Source organism: Hermetia illucens, chromosome 4 (assembly GCF_905115235.1).
Source record: "Hermetia illucens chromosome 4, iHerIll2.2.curated.20191125, whole genome shotgun sequence".
In the NCBI taxonomy this organism is placed as follows: domain Eukaryota; kingdom Metazoa; phylum Arthropoda; class Insecta; order Diptera; family Stratiomyidae; genus Hermetia; species Hermetia illucens.
This window is the reverse complement of record NC_051852.1, coordinates 117012750-117026328: the sequence shown is the minus strand read 5'-3', so window position 1 is coordinate 117026328 and position 13579 is coordinate 117012750. Positions and strand designations below refer to the sequence as shown.

At 36.8% G+C, this 13579-nt stretch overlaps 1 protein-coding gene across 7 annotated transcripts in view; it reads left to right on the top strand.

Annotated features, from left to right (window-relative positions):
- The window catches only part of LOC119654823 (hexokinase type 2), a 265870-nt gene that overhangs the window by 248289 nt on the left and 4002 nt on the right, over nucleotides 1-13579 (top strand). For 6 of the 7 annotated variants that reach the window (XM_038060390.1, XM_038060386.1, XM_038060387.1 and 3 more), the window contains exons 3-5: nucleotides 4699-4883; nucleotides 4948-5121; nucleotides 7719-7818. In XM_038060390.1, the coding sequence (XP_037916318.1) occupies nucleotides 4699-4883; nucleotides 4948-5121; nucleotides 7719-7818 (459 nt within the window). Of the gene's footprint in view, nucleotides 1-4698; nucleotides 4884-4947; nucleotides 5122-6369; nucleotides 6470-7718; nucleotides 7819-13579 lie in introns of all 7 variants that reach the window. The other variant, XM_038060385.1, reaches the window with a different exon arrangement.

Genomic DNA, 13579 nt, shown 5'->3' with positions numbered 1-13579 from the left:
AGGTTTTGTGTAAACACAAAACCTGCACGGATTAGCTGTGATGGTAATGAAACTAATATTGAGACTCACCAAAAACTAAATAGGAAACTAATTATTTCTAAAAGGCAGACTGTGGCGATACCTCTTACTTCAAAGGGAAGTGAACAAGAGGTAGATAATTATTCGTGATTGATGACTGACTTAAACTACTCGTTAATCAATAGATTGATCGGTAAAATCATTTATCGCAGCATGATTATTACGACAGTTAAGGCTTCCTTAAATCAACAAAATACTGGAGTAATTTTTTTAGCTAGTGCTTCCTGGACGAGTGAGGATCTAATTTTGAATCAGAAGTCCTTCAACATAATAAATTGAAGGACTTTTCATGCAAGACTTGTTTTACTTGGGTGAGATACCTATATATTAGGTCTTTCAAACACACTGTCCTCCACAATGAATCACTCACCCCCACGATTTTAATTATATTATATTTAATTATATTATATATCATCATAGGAGCCAAAATACGTGCAACCAAACAGCTCTTTTACGAGTATATCAAGAGGACTTTGTGTCCGACCAGACGTTGTTTTTTTTAAATAAGGATAAACGGTTTTTAACTTCAAGTTAAGGATATGATGATGATGTGACCGAAACCTATTTAAATGCAAATTACACATTATGCTCTGGTCTATAAAGCATCCTTATTTTGAAATTGGCACGGAAAAATTGAGTTCTTCTAGTTTAAATTAGTTTCAATGAGAATTTCGGCTGCAGGGCGCCTCTATTCAATTTCGAAATTTCTTTCTGAAATAAAAAGTCCTTATTGTCTTATTGCAGAGGCAAGACCGAGGTTGGAATTACCTTGGATCTTTTTAGTTTCACAATTTTGAAGTATGCTTGTTGCAGGCAAGAACGAAGTTGCGGATATACTTGCAGTTTTAATACTAGAATTATTTATAGCCGGTTTAATCTTGGGTGTTATCTATTTTACGGATATTCTAGCAAAATATCGTAATTTAAGAGGCATTGAATAAGTGTGAGGAATGTGCTCCTACTTTTCCAGGTCTTGTACCTTACCTGCTCAATACTAACGTCATAAATTCTCCATTATAGTATCAATCTTTGATTAAATTAGGGTCAAAAGCTATGGTATCCAATTTGCTGTAGCCAAGCTATACTACAATTGGATCAGTTAGCGGTTTGATGTTGTTGCTTCGGATACCAATTCCGCTGCCGTACATTTATCACTGTGTCAAATGGGGGGGAGTTAGCAATAATAGGGAAGAGACTGCGTGCCCTATACTCCACAAATGTGTATATTTGTATTTAATACATGTATAAGTGGGATTTTTTTTTTAACCTATACGCTTAATTGCTGGTACTTAAAAAATATATCGTGAGATGATTAAGTAGCAAAACTGATTTTCTGCAGGCGAAAGAACGACGGAATGGAGTCCGAACAGCTTTGCCTGGTGGGAAGGGCCTTTCATGAACAGAATGCGACCTGCAGAGTGAGCACACGATTTCCTGTGGACAGCTGTGTAGAAGTGTCACGGTTATCATGCAACGGGATCTCTAAAAAACGCTCCAGCATGAAGTTTTGCTTAAAAATTGAAAACAAAACAAGGAAACCTTCGATGTTATTAAGCAGGCCTACGGAGATGAAGCCATGAATCAAGTGTTTTTGAGTGGCATAGGTTGTTCCGGGAGACTTCGTGCTTCAATGTCAAGGATTATCGAAAATATGTCGGAAGTGAAACAACTTCTCAATTCTATTCGTCGGTTTTCGATTTGTCTGATTAGTTAAGCCAGCGTTAAGCCCGTCCTGCGCTACCATTCAGACTATCATCTAAAAAAATTTGGTGATTGGGAAAATGTGCGCGAAGTTTGTCCCAAAAATTTTGAGTGATGCACAAAAAAACGAAAGGTTTGCAGATGACAACAGACATTTCAAAAAGCATGGGGCAAGACCAAATTTTCCCTTTAAAGTGGAAATCGGAGGCGACATTTGGTATACTGGTGTACGACCCAAAAACGGAACGTTGCGCAACCAACTATTCTCGGTTGAAAAGGTGAGGGTGAAGACCATGCTTCTGGTCTTTTTACCATTGTGGTTCATTCGCCAAATTTACGCAAAATGCTCGGTCGATTGTCAAAACGAATCAACTCTGTCGGACCAGATGTCGACGTGCCACCGCGCCATGTTCGTGCTGAAGCGGTTGGCTCGTACAGATATAGTTCCAACGGACTTTTTTCTCTCCCCTCGCATGAAAATGGCCGTGAAAGGACAACGATTGAATTCGAAAGAAAAGGTCCAAGTCACTGTAACAAGGGCTATTGCCAGCATTGATCACATCATCCATATCAATCTCCAAATGGTCTCCGTCCAAAAAGTTCATTTTCCCGGTCGGTGACGAGTTTTGTAATGTGTATTTGTGAAAAATGAACCAGAAGGTTGGGCAGGTTCGAAGACATTAAAGAGGAATCTTACATTCAGAAAAATGAAAGACAGATCAATAAGCACCCCACGTTCAAAGTAAAAGGACTGTGTTGAAGAACTTAAGTCCAAAAAAGTAAAATATGTGGAATCTAACGTTTCAAAGAAAAAAGGAGGGGGGAGGATTATTATTTCGCGGGCTACTCTTCACTTGAACCCCAGCTAATCCTGCAGAATTCCCTCATTTATGATTGAAAAGATCACGAGTTATTCCCCGTCATAAGGAAAATGGGAAATCCCTCTTCGTTGTTTAGAATTCGATAACGAAATTAGGATCAAACATTGGTAACATTCCGCTCCATCGGGTAGTTGTGGACTTCCGGCATCGTAACTAATATTACACACTTATCCGATAGTCTTCCATACAATATAAAGCAGTGGAGACAGCAGTGATTTGAGGTAAATAGAATCATAGAATGCCATGCTTTCGGAAGAGAGAACAATTAGGATAGCTCGATATTCCTCTTAGGTGAAGCGGGGTTAGGCCAGAAGAATAACACGATTCTCCTTGAACCGTGAAGCCATCACAGCACAAACGGATTTACTTCAATTCAATTCAAAGTTAGGGATTCGGAAGGTTTTAAATCGGGATTCTAAGGGTATATTCTAATGTTTCCCAATTATTACCTAGTAGCTGTTAATAACTCACCTCTAGCGTTATGCAGAAGAACATTAATAATAATCGTTGGCGCAACAATCCATGTTGGATCAGGGCCTTGAAGTGTGTTAGAGCACTTCATTCAAGACCGTAACGGTACACTAGGAGGCAATGTGGTCAGTATTGCGCTCGCCCGAGATTATTACCCTGATTTGACTCAGGTACTCATTCACAGCTGAGTCGACTGGTATCCGACGTCAAATCACAATACAAATCCCACTGCCACCAGTGAGATTTGAACCGCGACCTTCCGTACGACAGCCTTGCGCTCTAACCACTAAGCTATCCGGACAGCTCATACCATGAAGATTTTAAAATGCACTCTTTATAACCGTATTCGCGAAATCGTTGAAACAACCGTGAATCAAGCAGGCTCTTGGTTTCTCGCATACTTCTTCCTTGCAGCCCACGAATCTGCCCCCGTACACCATGGACTATTGAGCCAGAAGAGAAGAACATTGATCATGGAAAAAACCGATAAAGCAGGTTTTCGATAAAAAACAGTTGTCAACTGTCCAACTGTATCTGTCGCTGTCCAATATATTCACTTGATTTAACTCAGACATGTAATGGTGCATCAGGATATGATTGGATTGACGGGTCGCTAGGAAGCCTCCAATGGATATCAGTTTTGACTCTCCAACGCCAAACGTGATATCCATCTGACGCACCGTTCGCGATATCCCATGCTGTCTGTTATTCATTATTTGTTGAGCACTAACGTAACTAATGTGGATTTTCTCATTGGTTTCGTAGAAAGTTTGCGATTCTCTTCCTCCATGCATTTCGGACCGCCTATATGTTGGTATTGGTCACGCGATATTTTCAAATTCTTTTTCCATGCGAAGACACTACCATCTCATCAATCCAAACCAGTCAACAATTTGTTGTTGGTCGGACAAAAGGAACAAATAATCACCGAAATATTGCATATCTGATATAAAAATAAAATTTAAAGAAAATCTGAACTATCTTCTGTTGATTTTTATTTTGAAGACACTGTTTTGAGAGGGCGTTGCCGCCAAACTGCGCTTGCAATCCTTATGCCATCATCGAGTTTTCTATAAGGAGACATTTTTACAGAATATAGCCATGCATCAAATGAGCGACCTCGATTAATTCTTTCCGAAAATGCTAAAGAAGTAGCGTAGAGGGAGTTAAGTGGTGTACATTTCAATCAAGGACCCATTCTCAGAGATAACCCCCAACCGAATATTATAAAAAGAAGAAACTCTCCGTCTTGATATCTGTTCAAATAAATTTAATAACAACTTATTGTGATATTTTGTAAATTTACTGGAAATCTCCTTAAGCTAATCCTAAATGTAGAAATGTAAGCAATAATATACAGCCTTGGGAAGCCTATTATTATTAAGAAAATTGCAGAAGGCCGAAGTTGTCTACAATATCTGATTCAGTTTCATACACCGAATAACTTCCAAAAATTTACCCTAATTTCTTGAAAAATTTATTTATTGCGATTTAACTGCAAAAAGCTTCTCAATCTATAGAATTTCAATTTCATTTAATCTAAAACAATTTTCTCTTCTCTTTACAGAAAGGGGTAAATTCTTGGCTCTTGACTTGGGAGGTACAAATTTCCGCGTACTTCTGATCCATCTGAAAGGTGAAAATGACTTTGAAATGCAATCAAAAATCTATGCAATTCCACAACATATAATGCTTGGCACTGGAGTACAACTCTTTGATCATATTGCCGAATGTCTAGCCAATTTCATGAAGGTAACAATACATGAAGATTGTAATCAATAACCACAGAGTTATGCAATTTTATATTCTCTTGCAGGAACACGCCGTTTTTGAGGAAAGACTTCCATTGGGATTCACATTTTCATTCCCATTGGTGCAATTGGGCTTGACAAAAGGACTTCTTGTACGATGGACAAAGGGTTTTAACTGTTCAGGAGTTGTTGGAGAAGATGTTGTTCAATTACTTAAAGATTCAATTGCTCGCAGAGGTGTAAGTGTTATTGTTCTATTGTTGAAATTCATTGTTACATCATCTTGTTTGTTATGTCGTTGATGTTAACTCTTTCTGGTCTACTAAATTTAAAAAAAAATGTGTCAGGTTGCAAACCTTGTGCAGAACCGTTGCCAATATCTAGATATATTCGGTTAAAACTGGTACAGATTTTGGACTCAATTCTAGTGAGTTCCGGTCAAAAACGACCCGTTGAAAGCTACACAAGCGAAGCCATATTTTAGAATAAAGGCATAAATGACTAGTAATCAGAAATAACTCATAAATACACGTTCAATGAACGCGACTATTTCGATCGCCATAAAAATATTCCATTCCGATGAATTATTTAGCAGCACTTTTCTTGAGCTTCGAGAATATTCACTTTAAATTGCGTGCGATGGTCATTGAATGAAATTAAGTAGAATGAGCGAAATACCGCCTGACATCTAATTTAGGGTAATAATATCTGAATTGGAACCATTTAGTCGGGCATATTGAACTCAGCGCAGACTGGAGAAAACAACAATGAGGACAATAGTGACAAATTTTTGAATGGAAAAAAAATAACAAAACTGTTGATTTCTTCTCAAGTGAGGCAACTGCGTCATTTGTGCCATGCCCACTTCGTGCCTCTTGCAGAATTAATCCCAATAATTTGCACGGCAATTTTTGTCAATATTCATGTTATGTTGGAATTATTTCATGTGACTCCATCACGTGTCGAGTTTCTCTTTTCCGACGACACGCAACGGGCATTTGCATGGGATCGATTGAAGTATCGTGTTTGGGGTAACCGTAATTGGTGTCCTTTATGTTTTTTAATGGCACAATTAATTCTTATTGTTTCCTTCCATGGCTTCCAGAAAAAGGATTCTTTCCAATTAGGCAGCTAAGCAGATGAATGAACCCTTTCGAGCGCGCATAATCAATGAATAAAATAAGAAACCAGAAAGAGTTAATATCTTTTTTTCATGCGCCTGGCATCCTTCATGAAATCTTTATTAAATGAACACACGGAAGAATTATTGATTACTCGGTGTGCCATATGAAATATATTTCGAAAAATTATGTAGTTAATTTTAAGCGAAAATATATATTAATTTTTTACACGTATCTCAGAAAACATCCTATAACACCTCAAACATTTGTTAATCCCAAAATACATATTTATAACAAAACGAACACTTTTAAAAAAGCCAACAAAACAAAATAAAACATTATGTTCAAAAATTATATATAAAATAGGATATAGAAATAGCAGTGATGGCAATCCTAAATGATTCGACGGGAACCCTTATGTCGTGTGCACACAGAAATCATGACTGCAAAATTGGCATTATTATTGGTAAGAACTGAAAAAGTCTATGAAAGGATTAAATTTAAATAGCTATCCTTAAGGAAGAACTAGGTTTAACGTAATCAAAAAATAACACCTTCCTTGAGGCGAAATAGTTAAAATGCTAGTTTCATTTTAGCTCTTAGTTTTCATTTCCGAGCGAGCGAGAATTCATTCTATTCACAGCAACACACTTTTCTTCTCTGCATTAATTATAACAATTGGAATGCTGCATTTTTTCAAAAATTAATTTTTTCTTCTTTAAAATAATATCGTAGTGAGATGCATTTTATTATCTTTAGTTAATTTCGCAAATTACATCAAACAAATAGGTTATGAAAACAGCATAATCGAGGATGCGATTCAACACTACATAATTATATTGTCTTTTGTATATACATATATATTTTCGTCACATAAGTTTAAATGGATTATGGCCTTTTGCGCAGTAGATTTGAACATTATTTTCAAATTGATCTATAATTTTAAGTAGTTTCTGATGGTTTGAGTCTAAAAAGATTAATTGGCACAAGGACTAATGGCATTTATGGTAATCCAAAGGCAATAAAAGCTTAAATTAATTGAGCTGAGGTAACTATTGTAAGTTCGGAAGATGGCACACTCTGTATAAACTACTAACAAATAATGAAAGGTATATATATGCTAAATAATGGTTCGGTATTATTTTAAAAGGAAATATTTTATTGCCTCAATTTTTTAACTAATTTCCAGTGAATGCAAATTAGCACTTTTCCAAGTTTTTTTTCCAAATTATCTGTCTTATTCCTCCAAATACATTATTCTTATCTGTTCTGTGTTTAAAGTTGTGTGCAAATGAAAAGTTATTTGACATTAAATCAAACTCTGAATACCCGAAAATGTTTATAAATATTTCTGAATAATATCGGATCATTACAAAATGCATAACAGATATTTACAGAAACCATAACAAGTAACAGGTTTACCGTCTAAAAAGAGAGTATGTTCATGAAAGATCATTCCCTGCGAACATCATTATCACAAGGTTCCCTCGACATTTTGTAAACGAAATTATATTTCCCATAAGCATCAGAATCATACAAAAAATGTGTATATAATATCACATTTCAATTCGATAAACTAATTATGATGCCATTTATGTATTGAGTACATGATATACTTATTATAATATTTTCTTCTTCTTTATTCGATTGATAATGATGATGGAAACGTGAAATCACTTATAATAATTGTATATATATGTATGTTGAAAAAAAAGGACGTTCAAATTGATGTTTGTGCCATCCTTAACGATACTACGGGCACTCTGATGTCTTGTGCATGGAAAAATCACAACTGTAAGATCGGATTAATTGTTGGTATGTTTTTTTTTATCAATATAGTTAGTATATCTTTTATTTGATACAGGAGAAATTTATAGATTGTTTGTTATTCCTTTTTGAATTTCCATTCATTCAGAAAATATTTTCTATTAGTTAGATGTTACCCCTTTAGTCTAGGTTAAATGTTTATTTATTTTTCAAGGAATTTATTATTTTATCTGGAAAACTATTTACGTTTCTTTTTTCTGAGTTTTAGTTATCGATTATAAATTTCTATTAAAAAAAATGGTGAATTCCCCATATTGTGTTCTGTAAATAATCTGTTTCGTCAAAAATATAACATCCCCATCGAAAATTCGTTCATATCGTCTCTTAGCAAAAATTGGCCAGAGTGATTTAAACAAAAGGAATATGTTGAGGTAGCTTTTATCTTGAGTGTATAACAAAATTAATCCGAATTAAACATTTCAGTTCCATACAATTGGTAGTTGGTGCATTTGCTAGTTTTTAATTTTTTAATCAAAATTGACACTGTTTTTTATTTCGTAAAATTGCTAATGTAGTTAGTTTGGTTTGTCGTTCTTATGCATGCCTGTGAAGACTCGCTCTTGCTTTGGTGACTTGATTTTATGATAGGATAATTTAAGGTTTTAGTGTTAAGAATTTTAGTTAAAAGGTTTTCTATGCAAATTATAGATAAGTGAGTGAATATTTTGAGCGTATGTTTAGTAATGCATACTGCACAACATCTGCAGTACTTATATGCTCTTAACTGAAATCATTTTCAGCTTAACGAACATCATTTTTCAAATTTATTTCGCAACTTTAACTAGCACGATAGAAAAAACAAGCCAATGAATTCCCTGTGTTAAGGGGGTTATCTGCGTTTTAGGTTCTCAGTATTGCCAGAAATGTGTCGTGTCTAGTTGTGTGAAATACGATTTCCTTCGTAGGTATACAGGATCTGAACCTCTGGGATATCTACTGCCCTGGTATTTCAGAATAATTTCGACAAATTTCATCCCGCTATGTTTTCCCGAGAACAATTTCGAAATTTTTCTTTTGTTCCATTTTTACAGTTTCTAATAACTATAAAATTACGTATATTGAAAAAACATTACCGAAAAACTAAAATCGTTTCATATTTTTGTAAATTTCATACGATTAGGCCACTTCTGCAATGAAATTCCAAAGCCGCGGCTATTCTTACTTTTCAAAACAAAGCAAATTTAATATTTCAATTATCTTCCTCCGTAATTGAAATAGGCTTGAATTTTGAGCTCAGAAGTTGACGACCCCCTTAAAATATAACTTCAAACTAAAAGTTTCCTTCAAATAAGCAGAGAGACCTTTTGCCCATTCAGCATAAAACGTAAAAATCAAGAAATCTTTCAGAAAACTTTAAACGCTCATATTTCTAATATTGAGAATTTCAAGAAAAGGAATAATCGCCAGCTTTGGGGAGAAAATTAGCTACACAAAACGCTGTTTTCACATAAGTATCACTAAACATCCTCAAGCTGTTTTGTAATCACCACGAATGCATCTTTGGCGTTGGTCACTACAGTTCCCTAATAGTAAACTTCAAGCCTTCTGAAATACGCGGAAGTACACTTTGTTCTTTGAGACCATCATTGACGCACTGGATATCTGTCGACAAATGCGTCAAAGTAACTGCTGTTTCCAAGTTGGCCATATTTTCAGTTGAACCGGTAACCAATTTTATGGTTTCAATGGTGAGATCTTCTCTGATGACGGGGAGGTGTTTAGTTGGTAGTCCGCCAGCGTGCTGTTGCGGGAGTCCAACACTCTGTGCGTAAACGCATTCACCTACCCTACTCCCAAAAAAAAAAAAAAAAAAAAAAAAATGGTGAGATCACTTTATCTTATCTTCAGTTTCAGCACTTCCTCCATAGTACCTAAACTATGGATACCAACACAAACGTCTGCCTTTTCCATAATACAGGAAAGATTTTCTCTACAATGTATGCTGTTACAACTTAGCAAACCTTACCGTGAACTTCAAAATTTTGTTAAGTTTGCTTTCTAGGCCCGAAACTTGGCTTCCCCACATCCTTCTAAAAATGTCCGGTACCTCTTCCTCAATTACTATATGCACTACTATTATCATCCAAGCCTTTGGTACCAGTAACAATCCCTTCTTCGCCGAGGGGATAATCCCTGACTGGTTTTCAACAAGAAGTGATCATGTGGGATCTGCGGGAATTTATGGCTCACCTAGACAGAGTGCTTTCAAGCGTATCTAAGCTATATTATCTTACTTCCCTACGAAAGAGTTCTTCTTCTAGTTTGCCGTAATCTTCATTCTTAGGCTTAGAGATTTCCCAAATGCTACTTCTTTAGTCAGAATGTGTGGATAATTGTACCATAGAGTTAAGTAGCGGTAACCCTCATTAAAGTGCTAAGAAATTTTATGCGCCAGCGCAACGCTAAGGAATGCAGAGCACATAACTGGCCCAGATTCTCCTTTTCAGTAAGCATTAGTTAACAAATAACAGTTTACAAATGGGTTAACAAATGGAACGATATTTGTTTTATACTTTTTTATTCATTCACGAGGGCCAGAGTGCTTACGCTCTGGTAGTACTCGAGGAACTGCTGATCTCCGTTTCTACACCTCCTTAAATACTACGTCTTATTTACTAATGAGTCGACAGGGAAATATACAACACATATTTCCTTGTGACCCATGGTTCTTATCTTTAACACAGGGACACTATACAAAACATGTTTCCCTATGACCTGTGATCTTTATTACTATATGGGTTCAGACTTTTATTACCCATGGTGATAATGTTTCTGGAAGGTCGGGGATTTATTTATCTAATGGGATATTATTCCAGGAAGGACTACAGACATTGTTATCTATTGAATTGCAGATGGTTGGCATCTGCTTCGTCGACTATGACTCATTCATATTCATCGTTTCCCAGGATCATGGCCCAATTTCCAAACGCTACGAATGAACTTCGATTTTCTGGGTTTTTACTGGTTATGTTATTACATGGCTATGTCAAAATAGGACTTGGAGATGGGTAATACATCTCTACATATAAAGTACTTCATTCATAAGTTTAATCGGTGCACCATACATTATTGTAAAGGTCCCTGTAAAGTTAAATCCGGAAGTGGTCTGGGAATGCAAATCTTGACCGACTCTTCTTCTTTTCTCTCCTTTTCTAATTAACCCCTTAATATGTCAGTTCCGGGTAATTACCGGTCGCAGTGATGTGACGCCTAGCACAAGATGACTTTAAGGTCCTGTCGAAATCTTTGGCAATATCTCTTTATCACCACACGAATGAGGCGATGAGTACCCTTTTGCATGCTTTCGCTAAGTATTCATACATAAGCCGGACCATGGAGAAAAAATCCGAGCTCAGAATGAATACGAGCCAGTCCATATTTCCAAGAAAAATCTAATTTTATTGGTTTCCATTTCCTCTTCATGCGCAAATTCGGGGTCCCAGTGACTTTTCGGCAACAACCTTTAGTTATCGAATAAGACCAAAGATTAGTTTCTGGAATGTTTGCAAACTCTTCTCATTTACAATACCGGGGGTCCCAGAATATTCTACAATTTGGATCAAAATGCCTGCGATATTGGTTAGTCAAATAAGGTCATGGGACTTTGAATGCGAATCCAGTATCGTATTAATTCGGAGCGCTTTTATAATCTGGATATCGGTTTGAATGACTGCATTGTATCGGCCCAGGAAAAGGAACATCAGTGCAGCGTTACACATCATATGACCAACTGCACGGAGTATACGAGAAATTCTCTAAAGGTGATATTGAGCAAGTCACTTCCGCGATCCATATGTCGCTCAGCATTGGTAAACTTTGCTTCGCGGAAAATAGAAACCTTGAATTACCTTGAATATTGCTGAGTAATAGATCGACATTGGAAGCGCTTCCATCACTAGCGCAACTGTGAGTAAGGACGAGCTCAATGTCCTAAAGCACCGACACGTGTTAACAAAAATCAGAATTGCTTTGCTCAGTAAGGCAGCAGCTAAACAAAATAAAAATAATTTCTTTAGTAAATCGCATCATGAAAAAAGTTTTGAATTTTATTTCATCAGCGAAGTTTTTTACTTTCGTTGGGTGAAATGACGAACATGCGGAGACAGACTTTTCTCCCAAACAAAAATGAATTCCTCGCGGGCTCTAAAGCGGAGTAAAGTCTCCAGTCTTGTCAGGGTCTCCCCAAAAATCCTTATTATGGCCCGTGCCATTTTTGCAGAACTATTTCATCAATCCGCTTTAAATTCGTACAAAAGCTTAGCCTTTCCGAGGAAAAGGAGAAGATTGCTATATTTGAAAGAGTACTAATGTGCAATCTGCTGTCGCGAAAGCCGTGCTTGAAATAATCCCGGAAGGAATACCTCAAAAGACAAGGTGAACCCTCGGAAGAATTTTAAGTGCCAGGACTGCATTCTGTTACAAATACCATTTATTCTTTTTATCGCCTTCGCCGGATGATGTGAACGGTTACAATGGAATATTACATCATCCTTCTAACATCCTGTAATCCGTTGATGACATCTGTCTGTTCTCTTACCGTGTCATGGAGCTTTACCAAATGGTCACCAGTTTAAGGGATGGGTAGAATAATTAGGCATCGAAGATTTTGTATATCCGAACTGTGCCTTTCCTACCGGAAGTAGCACCGTACTTGCCTTCGTTGGTTTAGCCCAAAATTTTGTAGTGCAGTCTGTCTCAACACTTCAAACTGAGGCTGTTTCGCACTCATGATCTCCCGGGACTATAATGCTGGAAAGGAACAGTTCACTGCCACTGTCATCCAAAAATTTGTTTTCAACAACTCGAGCATGTATTTTATCATTAGGATATTTTACTTTGAGACAATATAGAATGATGGACTATCTTCGTGTACGGGCCAAATATAATATAAATGTACTTGTTGATCAGATGGCAAAAGTGGCAGTGGGTAGGTCACGAATTTAGAAATGACAACTATTCCATTACTGACTACGCTATGTAACGCATTCCAAGGTTCTTGACGAGTGGATCACCCTAAACAAACGTGCCATCGAGTCCATCGAGAGGAGGGTGGGAAACGGGTGATTGCTCCCGCGCCGAGCATTCTCGAGGGCTTCGACAATAAAGTCCTTAACAAAGTTAGTGCAATTTTTAGGGAGGGCGGGGTACAAGTACAAGTATTCTTATCTCTATCGTGGCAACAGTTTGCAATGTCTATTTTCTCAAGCCAGTCTCACTGTGGAAAAATCTCACTAAGGTTTTTAGAAAAAATTCTTATTTCTCGACGTTCGGAGAAAAGCCATGCTCCTGCTCCTATTCGAAGGAGTAGCTTCAATGCAATGCTATTGTTCGAAGAGCCACCTTCAACTCACAATTCAGCTTTACATTGTAAATACGTCGGTTGAAATCTATCTCAAATTGACGGTTCCCATTTCACGAAATAGCAGTCTCGATTTTGAGACTCTTCAAGGAATCTACAGTTGAGATTTTGTACGAAAATTACATTTCATGTGAGCTTCCGGTTGCCGGCAAGTTATTTGTTTGTAGAATATTAGCCAGTATTCCATCGAGAAAACAATGTTCATCAAAAGAAATGAAGAATCTACATAGGTTCTGCAATGAAGTTGTTTTCAGGAAGCCATATTGGCGGCTTCTTCAAGTCATTGTCTTTTCAGCATAGTTAGGAATTCTATGCTTATTCTACATGTTCAGTAGCAAACAAAAAGGAAAGGAACTTTCTATCATCTACTTTGACTTCCCTCTTCACATC